The sequence below is a fragment of the Anolis carolinensis genome, chromosome 1 (genome assembly GCF_035594765.1).
Source record: "Anolis carolinensis isolate JA03-04 chromosome 1, rAnoCar3.1.pri, whole genome shotgun sequence".
NCBI classification, from domain to species: domain Eukaryota; kingdom Metazoa; phylum Chordata; class Lepidosauria; order Squamata; family Dactyloidae; genus Anolis; species Anolis carolinensis.
Window position 1 is genome coordinate 32,809,822 of NC_085841.1, and position 17,358 is coordinate 32,827,179.

Sequence of the window (17,358 nt, forward strand, 5' to 3'; positions counted from 1 at the left end):
TGGAGTCCAGGCTTCTACAAAAGAAACGCCGTTCTTTGCAAACTACGGCTTCCATCCACGTTTCTTTCCCCCTGTCATTGAAACTTCAGAAGTTCCCGCAGCAGAAGATTGGCTGCAGGAACTCACAGCGGTGCAACAACTTTTGCTCCAGCAACTGGAACAAGCCAAGGAGGACTATAAACGTCACGCGGACAAACATCGCCAGCCGGGCCCCGAAATCAAGGTAGGAGATCGGGTTTTTCTGTCCACTCGCTTTTTGCCCTCCCATCGCCCTTGCCGGAAGTTAGATGCCCGTTTCATTGGTCCCTATCCAGTGGTGGCGCAATTAAACACCGTGACTTTCAAACTCCAACTTCCGCGTTCAATGCGCATTCACCCAGTGTTTCACCGCTCCCTGCTCCTTCCGGCGGATGGTGTGCGGTCAGATGTAGACCGGCCGGCCCCCGTCCCTATTTTGGTGGATGGGGAGGACGAGTTCGAGGTTCAGGACATTTTGGATTCTCGCTTTCACCGCCGCCGCCTGCAATATCTCATTGACTGGGTGGGTTTTGGCCCTGAGGAACGCTCTTGGGAAGACGCCTCCACAGTCCATGCTCCTGATCTAACCCGTCGCTTTCATCAGACCTATCCCGCCAAGCCACGACCTCGCGCCTCGGGGAGAGAGTCCCAGTTTGGGAGGGGCCTTGAGGAGGGGGATAGTGTGATGACTCATGGGCCTTGTAGTCCTGCTCATGACATTGTAATGCCTGATGAAGAAGAAAACTTGGGTTTTTTACCTTCCCAGTCAGAACTGGAATCTTCTCAGCCAGATCTTTCCCAGGCAGATCTGGGAACCTTGCACCTGCAAGAAAGTTGTGTCCCAGAAGTATGTCAAACAAACCCTGAGCCTACATCTCCCGTGTTCTCTCGCCATGAGTTTTGTAAACAACAGAGGGGTTTGGAAGCAGCTTCGCGCAGGAGTGCTAGAATAGCAGCTAAGAATGTAGCCAATTAAGCCTGCTTTTCGTGAGAATCTTTAAGGAGTCAAACATCTGGTCTCAGAGTTTAGCTTTCGTTTCTGGTTCCCAGAGAACTGCTTCGGTGGGAAAGTTAGACTCTATATAGGTGTTTTACCCGCGAAGTAACTTCGCGGAGTCAATTCGTCAGCCTCCGGAGCGAGTTGTGTCTGAACAGCGCGCTCCGCTTCAAGCCTCGTTCCTGCTCAAGCCTTGTCCATGTTTCCAGCCTTCGCTCCTGTTTCCCAGCCTTTGTTTACCTACGGACCTTGCCTTGTTTCCCAGGACTAAACCTTGCCTTGTTTCACGGATTTTACCAAGTTATTCCACGGACCTTGTTCTTGTTCCTCGTTACCTTGTTCCACGATTCAAGCCTTGTTTCAAGTATCAAGTTATTTCCTAGCCTTGCTCAAGTTCATGGACTAAAGGACCTTGTCATCTCCCCTCACTTTGCCTGGCAAAGTGAGTGTTTCGGTTATTGGATTACAACTTTGGACCTTAATATTTCATATTGGACATTGTTTCTTTGGACTAATTTTGACCTTTCCTGAAAGGTCTGCTTCTGGACTAACCTTTACATTCGCTTTTATTAACTTTATATATTTCCTTAATAAAGATATTAGATAGAATTTGGCCTCTGCGTATGGTTATTGGTGCTCTGTAGCCTGGGTCGTGACAGGTGTCATCATGTCATCTAACCTCCTATGATGCATGCTTAGGATGCGCAGTGTAGGAGACATACTCTCCCAAAGCCAGTATTCATGTCACTTTTATTTTATACAGCTATTTCTAGTTCAACCATATGCTGTTGTGCTAGTGGTAGCTAAGAGATGAGATTGTTTTGGAGAATAGTCCTTTTAGCTTGCATTGAAGATAATACTTGCTATCATAGTCTATTTCTAGCAGATTAAAAAAAAATTCTGCTAAGACATTCACTTATCTCTTTGTCAAAAAATGGGTCTCTTAAATTGCTCAACTAATCTTAATATATTGATGTTATTCAAGCATCTGTTGCCGTTCCTGTGATTTGCAGTTCTTTAAATGTGAAAACCGCCCTAGCTGTGCTTGAGAATACAGTCCATAAAGTTTTTATGGTTGAGTGCTACTGATGTAAAATGATCTCATCAGAAAAGCAAGCATTGCTCTGTAGGAATTCCTCCTCCATAGAGATCACAGTGGTATCCCGAGATATGGTTAAGCATGGCTGGATATCTGTGTTAAGGATTATGAAGTAGGGGTCTTCCTGGATCTCTCTTGGGAAGGGGGGTGATGGTTTTTGCTCTTTAATTCTTCATTTTTTGATTACCCTCTGTGTCCACAAAGAGACCAAACATGCTTTATGCATGGTTGCCAGGCAACTTCATAATGGTTGATTTTGAGAACGGAACTGCAGTATGTCTCTTCGAACTGTTGTATTGCTTGTTCAATTATTAGGTTAGTCCTCAAGGAGAAATAACAGGAGAATTAATAGATTTGTCCTCAAAGAGAGCCAGTGTGATGTAGTGGTTTGAGGATTGGATTATGAATCTGTAGACCAGAATTTAAATCCAAGCTCAGCCATGGAAATCCCACTGGGTGAACTTGGACAAGCCATATTCTTCCAGTCTCAGAAGAAGGCAAAGTCAAATCTTCTAAACAAACTGGGGGATGAAAATCCAGTAATAGGTTCTATTTAGGATTGTGCTTTTTCTACATGGCAGAGGGTTGGACTAGATGGCCCATGTGGTCTCTTCCAACTCCACTATTCTAAGATTCTATGCCATAGTCCAGAAAACACTGGAAGGCATACAATGCCTCAAGGCGGATAATACAACTGAAAAGAAACCTTGTTTCAGAGAGGAATTTTCTAATGTTTAAATAAAAATAAGGTGGAAAATTTGCTACAGAACTTGGTGGTGAACTATGGGGAATTAATTCCTCACTTCACAATCTATATTCTTACATCCCTGTTATGGACTTTAAAAGGGACCACTTCATAATGCCGTGCCTGGTCTGCTTGTTCTATCAGAACTGGCCCTTGGTTGTAATATACTTTTAAAAAGAAAATAAATCTTATTTTATGCTTGTTCTCCCACATTATCTGCAAGAGATAATTTTCCAAGTGGAGATTCTCTCTTGGAGGAGTTGGGTAAGATGCAGTTGCTATCAATAAGGTAGGCTCTGGGTATCCAGGTCGATATCTGTGGATACCAAAATCCTCAAATGCTCCAGTCTTATATATGTATTAGAATGGTATCACATATATAAAATGGCAAAAACAAGGTTACTTTTATTATTAATATTATTGTTATATTCATGTATAACTCACTTTATCTCCCCAGAAAGGGACTCAGAGCGGCTTAACATAAAAGCATTAGTACACAATTTAAAATATACAAATATACAAAAATTAAAATAGTATTAAAAATCCACGGTTAAAAACTGTGAATTTTAAAAACCGTGAATCAAAATTCACAGGTTTATTTAGAATTCATTTCAAATATTTTCAAACTGTGGATGGCTAAATCCATGGATGCAAGCTCTGTGGATATGGATAATCAACTGTACTGGAAAGCCATTAGGTATGTATTAAGTATGAATACCAGGTGTTCTTATTACAGTGTTTCATGATAACTAGTGTTACTCCTTTCCAATTGTGATAAGCTTTCTATATCTATTATTTAACTATTATCTCATTGTTTTCACCTCACCCCCCCCCCCCCCGGCCCCTTTTAGCTTGCTTGGAATTGAGAATGCTTTAAGAATAGGACTTTTAATTAAGTTCTAAGAAAACTGCTACAACAGCATATGTAACTGATTGCTGAATTGCAATTTAGGAAGCAAAGGCATGTCCAATGGGAGGAAAACAGGAATTATAATGTTCCATCCATACCTTTAACCCTATAATTTTGGCAAAAGCTATATTTAACTATTACTCTCCTTCAAATAATTTTTTAATTTTGCCTAGTTAGATATTGTTAATAGACAATGGATTCTAATGAAACAGTATTTTGAATTATTTGTTTCTATTGTGAAAGGAATATTTTCTAGACCCTAATGATTTTTAAAATGAACTCTTTTGTAACATTAATCATCTAGTTTCCTCTGTTTTCTCTTCCATTATACTTTCAGAATGATATTGTAATCAATATATTTGCTGAGTGTCATTATTATGAAATACTGGAAATGGATTTTGATCTCAGAATTCTCTCCACTTCCAGGCCACAGAATAAAAATCACCGTTGAAGTGATAAATATCATTAGATTTTTAATTCCTAAAATAGTAATAAAAACACCATATTTGTCACCAAACTCACTTTTAAGGATTAATGGCAGTAGCACTTACAATGTTCATTTCTTTGACATCTTCTTCTTCTTCAGACAATGATGCCATTTAAAAGCCATTAAAATTTGCTTTTACAGGGTTTCATTACCGGCGTCCCCTCCCTTATCATCCTATGCTTTAATGTTTTACAGGAAACAACAAGACATTCTTTTATTTATGAAACAATATTCCTTGACCTTTGCACAAAATTGTGTTGTTCTTAAATAAATTGATAACTTGCATCAGCTGAAAATACAAAGAGGAAATAGCTTCTTCTAACATGGCAGTTTGTTTTTGACATCCAGAAAGCATGGAAATCACAATTCAAAAAGGATATTGACGAGTTGGAACTTGTCTAGAGAAGGGTGACCAAAATGATCAAAAGTTTAGAAGCCAAACTCCATGAAAAATGGCTCAGGGAGCTGTGCATGTTTAGCTTGGAGAAGAGAAGGCCGAGAGAGGATATGATAGCCATTTTTAAATATTTGAAAATATGTTATATTGAAAATAGAGCAAGCTTGTTTTCATTTGCCCTGGAAACTAGGGCTCAGAGCAATGAGTTCAAATTACAGGAAAGGGGCTTCCACTTGAACATTAGGAAAATCTTTGTGACCATAAGAGCTGTTCAACAATGAATCTCAGTGCCTCCAAGTGTGGTGGAGTCTTCTTCTCTGGAGTGTTTTAAGCAGAAGCCTGGATGGCCATCTGTCAAGGATGCTTTGATACTGTGTTTTTGCATGGCAGGGGGTTGGACTGGATGGCCATTGTGGTCTCTTCCAACTCTGTGATTCTATGAATCACAAAAACTGAGAGGTATCCTTGAAATTCTATTACGGGGGCAGCAGAGTGCCAAGGAGATAAATAGTCATCCATGTTTAAAATCTAAACCAGTTGTAGTTCCTGGCAGCCCATACACTCCTCCCACTTTCTCCCTTTGTCCATGACTTACTATAGTAGCTGAAAACTACGTTTGAGCTGCAAAAGTTAGTGTAGACTCAACTCAGCACAGTGGAGAGTTCAAAAGGGGGCAATTTTTCTATCTTTCTGTGTAGGCCAAAAGACAAGCAAACAGTTGCAACCTTTCCTTCTTTAGGTCTTCTACCCCATTAATCGCTTTTGCCTTTTGGGCCACCCACTACCTTTTCTTAGCCACATACATTCTGATTTTCATCTGTAAAATGTTGAAGAGTTGGGAATTTGTCTAGTTTTGTTACAACCAAATGGAGAAAATGCTAGCTTATAAGAAGGTCAGTCTGGTAAGTACTGCTTCAAATTGTACTGTGCCATCACATTGTCTGTAGAGGAAACAGTTTCAGTCAGGAAATTCAGACATTTATTATGGTTTCTGAATAATGAAGAAATGCTGCCAAGGATGCTATTACTGGAGTTGAATGCTGAAGGAATTGCAACAAATACAGTTCAGCAAAAACAAAGTATTATACCACAGGAATACTGTTGCTATTTAATACAGTGTTCCTAGTTAAACTTTATATTTTTATGGTTTAATTACTCTGTTGTCTAAAACATTTTTTCTTTGTGTCAGAAGCAACCGGAGTTGCTTCTGGAGTGAGAGAATTGGCCGTCTGCAAGGACGTTGCCCAGGGGATGCCCAGATGTTTTGATGTTTTACCATCCTTGTGGGAGGCTTCTCTCATGTCCCCGCATGGAGCTGGAGCTGGTAGAGGGAGCTCATCTGCACTCTCCCCGGGTGAGATTCGAACCTGGCAGCCTTCAGGTCAGCAACCCAACCTTCAAGTCACAAGGCTTTTATCCCCTAGGCCACCGGAGGCTCCATGTCTAAAACATGTAATTATGTTTTATAAAATCTAGAACTAAATCCAGCTGTTGGCTCTCATGAAACTAGGCCCACTGAATTCATGGAACTCACATAAGTATTGATTTACCATAGGTATACTCTGATTTGGATTAACAATTGTATTTAGGCCATAGACATTTCTATTTTAGTACTAGGCTTTAGTAAAGTTTCCCCAAGGTTTCTTTCTAGCGTATCACAGGAAGACATCCCTCATTTCTCTTCCACTTTTAAAATTAATATAACAAGAGAATTCATGTAGGGACATAGCTGGTATAGCATCTAAAATAAAGTTTCCCAAACTTTGGTTTTCCAGATGTTTTGGGCTTTACTTCTCAGAATTCCTGATCAATGACCAAACTGGCTAGGTCTCATGGGAGTTGAACTCCAAGACAAAGTTTGGAAATACAGTAGAGTCCCAGTTATCCGACTTCTACCCATCCGACACTCTGGATTATCCGACGGGTCTTAGCGAGGAGGAGGAAGAGGGAAAAAGAGGGTGGGTGAATGTGTGAGAGAGGGAGGGAGGCAGGCTGCAAAGGCAACAGGAGCCTGGCTGCCTCTTCCAGGCTCTTCTTTCTGCCACCACTGTCGCTTTTACAGCCTGCTCTTCCTCCCTCTCTCACTCACTCATTCACCTGCCTTCCTTTTCCCTCTCCCTCCTCCTCACGAAGACCCAGCTGGTGAGTGAGAGAAGGAGGGAGGGAGTAGGCTGCAGAGGTGACAGTAGTGGCAGAACCAGGACCCCGTGAGTGAGCGAGCGAGGGAGGGCAGGTGAGCAAGGGGAGGCCTATCCCTCCCTATTATCCAACAGTTTCACTTCTCTGACATTGTGCCTGCCCGTTTATAGCAGATAACCGAGACTCTACTGTAACTAAACAGATCTAGAAAATCAAGCCACAATTACAAATGTTTTCTTGTTATTTCACTGAAGTCACTAGCTGGCCTTGAAAACTAAACATAATAATAAAATGTTTGAGAGGCACGTTGAATATCCTGAAGTTCAGTATATGCACAAGGTAGTTTCTATGTGAACTTCTTTAAAAGGTATATAGAGGTTAAGATGGCTTTACATTTTTTCTTGCTGTAAATCTCTGGCAGAGATAAGTTTCAGTCTTATGATATAACTTAAACAGAATAGAGCATGTGAGGAGTACTGATACTATGGACATGTACTGTATTTATACTGAATATTGTCTCTGTTACAAAATGTGGTTTTTTGGAAATAGAAAATAAGAGAATATACAAAATAACAATGTGATCTTCAAAATATGCATTTGGTAATAATATCTAAACACAAATAAGTAGATTTTATTTTTTATTTATTTAGTTCCATAGGTGATCCTGTGGAAAAGGGACAGGACCAAAATACATGTGAGGAAGTGCCTAGTTTGGAGCCAATGTAGCAAAGCAGTTTGACCATTGGACTAGAACTCTGAGGACTAGAATTTGAATTTATAGAATCATGGAAACCTACTGGATGACCTTGACCAATCCCCCCCCAGAGCTGACCCTAGGTATTTTTCAAGTGTAGGCGAACAGAATTTTGCCCCCCCCCCCAAAAAAAACCATTCACTGAAAAATAAAAGCATTGGATAAGTGAAAATGTTGGATAATAAGGAGGGATTAAGGAAAAGCCTATTAAACATCAAATTACACTAAGCTTTTACAAATTAAGCACCAAAAACATCATGTTTTACAACAAATCAACAGAAAAAGCAGTCTCAACTGCGCTCCCGTATGTTTTGCACCCCAAGCGACAGCTTAATTCGCCTCATTGTTGGACTGGCTCTGCCCCCCCCCCCATCATAGAAGAAAGGAGAGGCAACCCTATGGACAGATCTTGAGGAGAAAATTATGTAAACCAGATATGCCTTGAAGATACACAATCACAACAAAATGACTTGTTTACACACTTCTGCACCTTGGTTATAACAGGAATCAAAAATAAGGAGGAAGCCAGAAGTACAACAGGGAGCCAGGATATTCGGAGGAACTAAAAAACACACCATCAATCCTCCATGTTTTCAAAGCAGATGCCTTTTTGCAATATATTAAAGAAGTAGATGAACAAAAATAAGCTGCAAATTATTTCAGTCTAAAGACACCACTTGAGGAAGAATAAAAGCAGACAGATGCATCTTGCCACTCCGAACATTTTCAAAGCATAATAATGTAACTGACTTTCAAATTATAAGCAATGCCACTGGTAGCACAACAATTTTCAGAAGAGAGTTTACAAAAAGCAAAAGAGAACAGGGCACACTCTCAGATTCATAACTCCCCGTCCCCACCACTTTCTTGGGTTCCCATTGCATAATGATATTCAGGGGCAATTCCAGATTCTCATTCAACACCAAAGAAGTGCCAATGAGCTTAAAGTAATTTATTCATCCCCCCAAAAAAACCCATTTAAAAAGCCAAACTAGACCCTATTTAAAGCACTACCCTAAAGCCATTGTCCAAGTCTCCATTGACAGTGTAGAGTAAGCAACACACACACAAAGGAGGGTGGGGGCAGGGGGGATTCCTACCTGTTTCTGAAGCAACCAGAATACTTACACCATGTAAGGACATGGGAGGGTAGATCAACAAAGATCCAAGAAGAATGAGACAGGGCAGAATAGTCTTAAAATATCCCTATTCTAGAGTCTAGACCAGTGTTTCTCAACCTGTGGGTCCCCAGGTGTTTTGGCCTACAACTCCCAGAAATCCCAGCCAGTTTACCAGCTGTTAGGATTTCTGGGAGTTGAAGGCCAAACATCTGGGGACCCACAGGTTGTGATACACTGGTCCAAACCATATCCCTCTTGTATGTGAGGTGTGGTTCACCTGGCATCAATTTAAGCTGACTTCTCACAAATGAGGCCAGCAAACTGATCACCCTCATCAGGCCTGTAACCAGGATTTTGTTTCGGGAGGGGTTGGGATTTTGGTTTGGGGGGGGGGGGCTGAGTCTGAGTGGGAGAGGGTCTACCCTAGCAAATTTTTTGTATCATTATCCCAATACCCCCATGCATATGGGATATATTGAGCATGGTGATCAGATCATGATATGAATAAACGTAACAGTTTAAATAATAAATGTAAGGCCTTCTCCCTGAGAATTTGGGGTGGGGGGGCTGAAGCCCCTCAACCCCCCCCCCCCCCCGGCTACATACCTGACCCTCATGCATGCAGGCTTTGGTGTGAGGAATATCACAATAGGATGTGGATCTTTGTTGGTGTGGTGTGGTGTGTCATGAAGTCTGCATAACAAATATGAACTGAGTCCCCATCCAAATATTGTTTGAGTTCTGTTTGTGTCATTTGATAACTTCTGAATCAGTACAGTATAATCCTGACAAGAACCCTAAGTGTCATCCAGGTACAGATGGCAAAAAATGATATGGCAAGTTGTTACAGTGTACCTCAAGTCACAGTTTGCAAAACTAACTATTATCTAAGGTCCACAACATCTTTTATTGAAGTAATTGGCACACCCATGTATTATATTTTATGTAGTGCTAGACTTGAAGACTACAGATGATGGCATAATATCTTTATTGAATTTCTGGTGACATAATACATAATGCCATCAACAGTATTTAGTGTGAAACTGAAAAGTCCTGTAGCACTTGAAACTAATTGAATATTGAAAATGAGTCAGGCACACACAGTAAGTTCCTTGGATTCTATTCTATTTAAAATCTTTTTCCCAAGGTTACACAACCAATTAATAGCTGTATTTAGTAACTTGAATAGAGTAATTATAGACAGCTTTCCCTCACTAAAATCAAAGCGTGATTCTAGGAAATTAAGTTAGTCATGACAGCAGGATTTCTAGGAAGGATTTTTGTAAAAGTGGAACCTGCTGCTGCTAGTTCTACATCCCCATAGATTATTTTACTAAAAGATTGGGGTATCTTGAGTTGAAGTGCATGTTAATTTGTACCTAACTTAAAAACACACTTTAGATGTAAGATGCATGAGTACTTATGCCATGGCATGCTGTAAAATTGTGGCTACAACTCAAGAGTAATGCAATTTTTCATTACATGTGCATAAGGAATTTATGGGCTTCTAGAACACCAGTAGTCCATTTCATGCTCTCTCCTGACCCTTCCCTTTTCCATGCTACACATTGCCAAGTTTAGTTCATTTAATTGTTATGGACAGACACAGAAGCCCTAGCAGATCATTATTTCAATATGTAGTCTTTACCAGCAGGGAATCTGTTACTTTCCCCCCTGCCACCTCACCCCTTGGCGCATCTTAGCATCAGCTAGAATGACCTGTGTATATTCACAATTCATCTCATTTTCTGAAAGATAAAGTGACAATGCTGTTAAAAATATAAACTTAAAGAAAAATTCTAATCCTAGAATTGACAGTTAATCCTAGAAATGAAAACTAATTTTTCCGTGTACTATAGAATTTCAACATGACTGTTAAAAGAAAACCCAGATAAAAACATCCAGCTCTTGCAGAAAGATTACACTCAAGCTCCTCTGAAAGAAAAACGATACTTCGTTGATTTTGGAAATAATTATGAAACAACTTCTTACATCACTAGGCAATTGCACTATCCTTTCAAATGATGATGACGATGATATTTATATCCTACTTTTTCTCTCTACAAAGGAGACTCAAAACAACTTACATTAAAACCATTCCAATACAATTTAAAATTAAAAAATATATCAACATTAAAACAGAATTAAATATCAATGGCATCTTCTTTTTTTAAAAAAATCACAGTTAAAAGTCATAAAAACATATTCAGGCTAACTCAACCAGAGCACTTGATGAACCTACCTGGACACAGCACATTATTTGAGAACACAGAAATGCTGGACCACTCTAACAACTATCATGTCAGACTACACAGAGAAGCCATTGAAATCCACAAGCATGTGGACAATTTCAATAGAAAGGAGGAAATCATGGACATGAACAAAATCTGGCTACTAGTATTAAAAAAAAACCTAAAATCAGAACAGTAAATAAGGAACAAAACTCTGAAAACAGAGGAATTCCAGACATGAATCAATCAGGAGCAGCTAATACCTTCGCAGGAAGAAGCCAGGACATGAAGCTGGCAAGGCCATTAATGCTAATCAAGGTGATTAATTACAACATTCACACTGGCCTCCAACAAACAAGAGTTCTTTCTCTCACCCAGGATCTTCCATATACCTTGCTCAGTTTTTCCAATATACTTCACAACTTCTGAGGATGCCTGCCATAGATGTGGGTGAAATGTCAGGAGAGAATGCTTCTGGAACCTGGACGTACAGCCAAGAAAACACACAACAACCCTGTGATTCTGACCATGAAAGCCTTTGACAAACTTAGATCTGTTCGTATAACTTAGAACAGCAGTTCTCAACCTGTGGATCCCCAGGGTTTTTGGCCTACAACTCCCAGAAATCCTAGTTTATCAGCTGTTAGGATTTCTGGGAGTTGAAGGCCAAAAACATCTGGGGACCCCAGGTTGAGAACCACTGAGGTCATTCTGGGCAGAAGATGGCCTTATTGAAGAAGTGGAGCAGAAAGTTTGAATCAACAGTACTTTTTCATTTCCTCTTTCAAATCTTTTGTGAAATGGAAATTGATGTGCATAATGTATTTCATCTGTGAAGACATGAACATATGTTTCTCTCTTCCCACAAAACTCAGGGGGGTATGTAGAACTTGTGAATTATACACATTTTCTCATATACCTGTTTCTGATGTAAAGGCACCAGCCACAATGTCCCTATGAATAAGGTGCAAAAATAATCTCAATTCAACAGATGGTTATGTTTTTAAAAGAGTAAGGAATGGAAAACAAGTGAATTTTATATTTTTAAATGCAAGGGAATTTTTCATACCATGTTTTCTCCAGCCTGTGCCAAAGCGGAGCAGCATGATTATAGCATTCTAATATTGTCCTAATACAAGAGTAATGTTACGTGCATGATGAGAAATACTGGGAAAGGGTGCAAATCATGATAAAAGAAGAACAGTGCCAAGCAGCAGACTGAATTGAAAAGAGGTAATTATGTTCCAATGTTCTCTCTCCACCAAAAAAAAAAAAAACCACAGAGAATTTTTCAGCTAATGTGAAAGAAATTTCCCAAACTCTGTGACAGATGTTCTTGGGATATCACATCCTTTCATTCAAAATCATTATTGCCATGGTCTCCTTGGCAAACTAGAAGTATCACCTATTTTGAATATTACTGACTGAATATTCCTTAATGCCTGCCCCCAACCATATGTCTTTATTTTCATTTTCTTTGATGGCTTCTGATGTTTTAATATATTTAATATATTATATGATATTTCCCCTCACTTCTACTGCATACAATTTTCATATTAGTCAGATTCATTAAGGGTTGTATATCCATCTGCCAGTGAAACAGATTCCTTCTCTCCCTACAGTTCTCCCTGTGTATCCCCCAAATATGCTTTGGAGAGTTGAAGACCCATCCTGGGGAAACTGGATCAGTAGCCATGACAGTCATAGATAACTTTGACAGTCAAGGAGAGTAGGTGAACATTATATAGATAGATTGTGCAAGGTGTTTTTGAACTTTTTTTCTACATCTTTGTGTAGACAGATGTCTGATTTAGAGCTCCAGTTCACTTATAATTTATTTTAAGTATTCTTATTCTGCTTTTCAGGGTCACATAGTGGCCACAGGGAAAGTTGAACAGGTTGTTATTATGGGTTAATAACAGGTTGGGATGATGATAATTCACTTGTTATTCTTACTCATCTGGCATTTTGTTAGTTCTGAGAGGGCAAGGAAGAGTTCAGCCCCAGCTTGTTGAATCAGCAGCAGACGAATAAGGCAGTGAAGGTGACCTACCTTGCTTGTCTTTTCTTCTTCTCATGCTCTCGAGGTAGCTGTCTCTGCAATGAGATGGAGAGGTCAAGTCTGGCATGTCTTACCAGTAGAGGATAACCATGATGATCTCACACAATTGTGTTTATTAAATAGAGGCTTCCAAGTATTCCAAGTGATGTTTCTGTAAAGAAGTTCTATAGATTTTATTTATTTATTTATTGAATTTATATCCTGCCTTTCTCTCAAAGTGAGATCTAAGGTGGCTTATTTATTATAGATCAAAGATGAAAAGCCTTTTTAGACCACAGGCCAGATTCAGTTTCAGAGATGTTCTTGAGGAGTAATACGAACAGTGAGAAGAGCCAAAGGCAGAAGGATCATAGCCTAAAAAAATAGTAGCACATTTTTGAACATGAACTTTTTGTTTTTAACAAATGGGGGAAAATACCGAATAATGGTGTTTTGGGAAAGGAGTATTGTACATTTTCCACAGATCTAGAAAGAAGCTTTGATTTATACAGGCTGCACAAATAACAAACATAAACGTCTGTTTCTTTGTCAAATGCTAGATACACACAAAATATAATTATAATCAGAAATGCATATTTATTTATTTATTTGTTGGGGTATGCTCTTAAAGTTAACTGCAGTTGTATACTAGGTGGTCTGGGACCATGTTTACATTTAATAAACTTCCATTGGTATTTGAGCCAATAGGCATAGCAGACATTGTCTCAGTTTCTTCCACTACAATCACCAGTTCTCTATTGGGGTGTTGTGAGAGATTCCAGAGAACCATGGAAGATTGTTCTGAGGTCTGCAGATTACCTTTCCCCTTCTCAATAGGAAGCATCATCTGGGTCTTAGGTCCTTTGCAAATAGAAAGAGCCCTTCTATTTGGAGAGGAACAAGTTTGGATTCAATCTTGCATACTGTGAAAAAAACAAGATAGATATTACAACAAATTGCATACTTTTGAATACTTTATTGATTCTTAGCAAGAATCTGATCCTATTCAAAAAACAGGAAAAGATATATATATACTCTGCTCGAGTAACCTACTGAATTGATAATTTTGGGAACAGACGCATCTCTCTTCAGTGTTCTATGTTAGAAAGACAGAATAATTCTTTGGGTCATGCAGTTCAGTTTGAGGTGAGTTCAGCAAAAATAATTAGGGCAAGATCTCATATAAATGTCTTTATGTGATATATACTCCTAGGGAGTATTTTAAAAGTATCCTTATCTCCTCTACTAATTAAATGTGTAATTTAATGCCTTTAACTGATTTATCAACAGCTCAAGTTGTTTGTAATTTAGGATTTGGGAACATCTCACCACGTACAGAAGGTGGAAAGATATTCTGTATCATCTATGCCTTACTGGGAATTCCACTCTTTGGTTTTCTGTTGGCTGGAGTCGGAGATCAGCTAGGGACCATATTTGGGAAAGGAATCGCCAGAGTCGAAGACACGTTTGTTGTGAGTATGCTGAACACATTGTCCTGAAATGCAAACAAGTGTAAATATTTTTAAAAGGTAACCAGAAGCCTGGGATCCACATCAAAACAGTGCCATACAATTTTAACCATTTGTTATCACAACACAGCCTTCAAAATGCTCAACAGTAAGCTGTATGTAAATCATTAATGTTTCTGAGTGTCTAAAGCAGGAAGATCTTATGACTATTCAGTTATGGATGGTAATTATTTGACTTGAGAATATGGGTCTTTAGCCATATTTTCCAAAAATGTCAACAAGTTCACCATGTACAAAGATACAAATTGCATGAACACAGTTTAAAATTATATGCCTATTTGAAGATATCAAAGTTATTTCTAATACAAATTTAGTATGCAGCACTACATCTGGCCACAATAGGAGCAATGCCTATATCAAATGCCATAAAGCATTAGCTCTGTTATATTTCCAGAATTTGGGCCAAGTAGCCAATTTCTTTCATAAAAAATTCCATTAGGTTTTTCCTAAAGCAAACCTTACTTTAGATACTGAGGCCATAGTAATTTTCCATCTGTTGATTTGTACTAAACAACTGAACTCTGAATTCTACTGAGTTCTACCAGATAACTGTTTAATCTTTACCTTCACTGGCATCAAGCTTGTGTTTTCTAGAAAAACTTTATGAACTCCTGTACACCTGTTGGTCTCAATTTCTATGGGGATCAGTTAGTACTTCCAAAACAACAGGAGTGGCTTCAACTCTCACAGCTAGGGATGTTGGCTATTTCATCTTCACATGTGATCATGAATTCATGAAACTACAGACCACCTACTACAATGCAGCCTGAACCCTGCCACATGCACAATGGAGGACCTTCTTACAGCAACACCAGCGGCACTCCAAGTGGGCAGCTACTGGTCAAAGGACATTTAGTATAATGTCAAGTTTTAAAACTTGGTTTGTGTTTTCAAATACATTACAAATTGTACCCTCAGTTCACTTCTGACACGATAAATAAATGAATTCTTGTAGTTTTCTTTCCTCTATAGTGGGATGATGAATTTCTCCATGCAGTATTCTCCCAATATCAAGCATCCCAAAGTGTTCTGGAGGATTGTTCTGTGCAAAAAACACGAGTAGGGGAGGTCACCAAAACATGTTTTTCTTCCTGTTAAAAATCTCCAGAACATTTTAAGACATTTGAATACTAAGAGAAAACTATCTCAAAAGTCTCCTTGCTTCATTCCAGGCAGGATTTCCCAACAGTAAACCCAATTTAAACTAAAAAATGTATAATGCAGAATATTCTTTCTGTCCCTACAGAGCTGATAATTTTCCCCCTATTAATTAAACAACCATCTTTTGAGCATCGTGAGACATGTCTCCTGTTTTTTGTAGATTCTATTGGATGCTCTCCAGTCTTTGCTTCTTTTCCATATTTGGATGCCCAAAGGGGCAGCAATTGTATATATTGCAATACTGCAGAAGAAAGTAATAGCACACAGAGTGCAAATATTGAAAATGGCAACCATTCTTGATTGCTGTTAATCTAACGTAATGCATAAATTATACAGTCCATACTTCTCTTCCAGAAAATAGCTATTTTACAATTTTCAGTTCAAAATTATCCCACAGAGTTAGTTCAGCATGAGCATATAAATCACCATCACCATCATTCTCATCTATTTTTATTATTATTCTATCTCCCTCCCCCCAATGGTTAGGTAACTCACATTTACAGGTACTAGTTAGTCAGGAGTTTGATACTATTGCTATGACTGAAATTCATCCTTCGACTTATTTTATTGTACATCAGCTGCATATGGAGAAGGAGAACTGCCAATGATTAGAACAACATTTCTATCATGTTTGGATTAGTTGGGCCAGATAAAGGTACTTAGGTTGGTACTTAGTTTAGTACTCTGGCCAGGAGAAGATACTTAGTTTATGTATTTATTTTGTGTCAAAAGCATTGCATAAATAAGTTGAAAAACTGATAAAATAAGATACTTAGGTATTTAGGTAAGTATAAACTGTACAGACTTCTGGCCAGGAGGAGACATCATATACCAGACTAGTAAGAGGCCTTTCCTTTCTATCCCAGATAGTTGAAGAAAGTCCAGCCAGAAGTGGTGCCAAATAGTATGATTACAAAATCACCCATAAAAGCACATTTAAATTAAACCATGACCAGTAAGTTGTTGTGTACATTAAAATGTATGCCTTGTAATATAAATCTGAAATCTGAGTCCACTTTCAGACAATGAGTTGCATCTTCATGGATCAAAACTTGCGTAATAAAGGAAACCATATAATTACCTGAAATTAAGATTGAAACACACTCAATGAAATGCCGTAAAGAACATACTTAAGAGTGTGGTGCTATCTCTATGCAGATGACACACAAATTACTCTTAAACCAGTGTCTGTCATCACTAATGGACTGGATAAAAACAAACAAATTGAAAGTTCTGGTCAGTCAGAAGGCAGATCAGGGAATAGGGATCCAGTGTGTGCGAGATGGGGTTACACTCCCCTCAAAGACACAGACCCGTAGTTTGGGGGTATTCCTGGACCCAGCATTGAACCAGGTGTCTGCAATAGTCAGGAGTGTCTTTGCACATCAAAAAATGGCAAGTCAATTCTACCTGTTCTTTTAGTTGCAGATCAGGCCATGGTGGTACATGCCTTAGTTACATCCCATTTGGATTACTTTAATGTGCTCTATGTAAGGCTGTCTTGCATAGAGCAAGGCAGTGTCTGGAAGCTTTTGCTGGTCTGGAAAGGTGTGGCCAGATTGTTTACAGTGGCTGGCTACAGGGAGCATGCAAGCCCCTGTTGCAGCAGCTCCACTAGCTACCAGTTTGTTTCCAAGCACAATACAAAGTGCTAGTCATCACCTACAAAGCCCTATACGGCTCTATGTTATTTGGCAGATTGCATGTTCCTGTACAAACCTGCCTGCCC

General features: G+C 39.1%; 1 protein-coding gene across 4 annotated transcripts in view; it reads left to right on the forward strand.

The window, feature by feature from the left end:
• Nucleotides 1-17,358, forward strand: part of kcnk2 (potassium two pore domain channel subfamily K member 2) — a 203,777-nt gene that overhangs the window by 127,947 nt on the left and 58,472 nt on the right. For 3 of the 4 annotated variants that reach the window (XM_062972089.1, XM_008125852.3, XM_062972094.1), the window contains exon 4: nucleotides 14,230-14,411. In XM_062972089.1, coding sequence (XP_062828159.1) covers nucleotides 14,230-14,411 — 182 coding nt within the window. The remainder of the gene's footprint in view (nucleotides 1-14,229; nucleotides 14,412-17,358) is intronic. The other variant, XM_008125851.3, reaches the window with a different exon arrangement.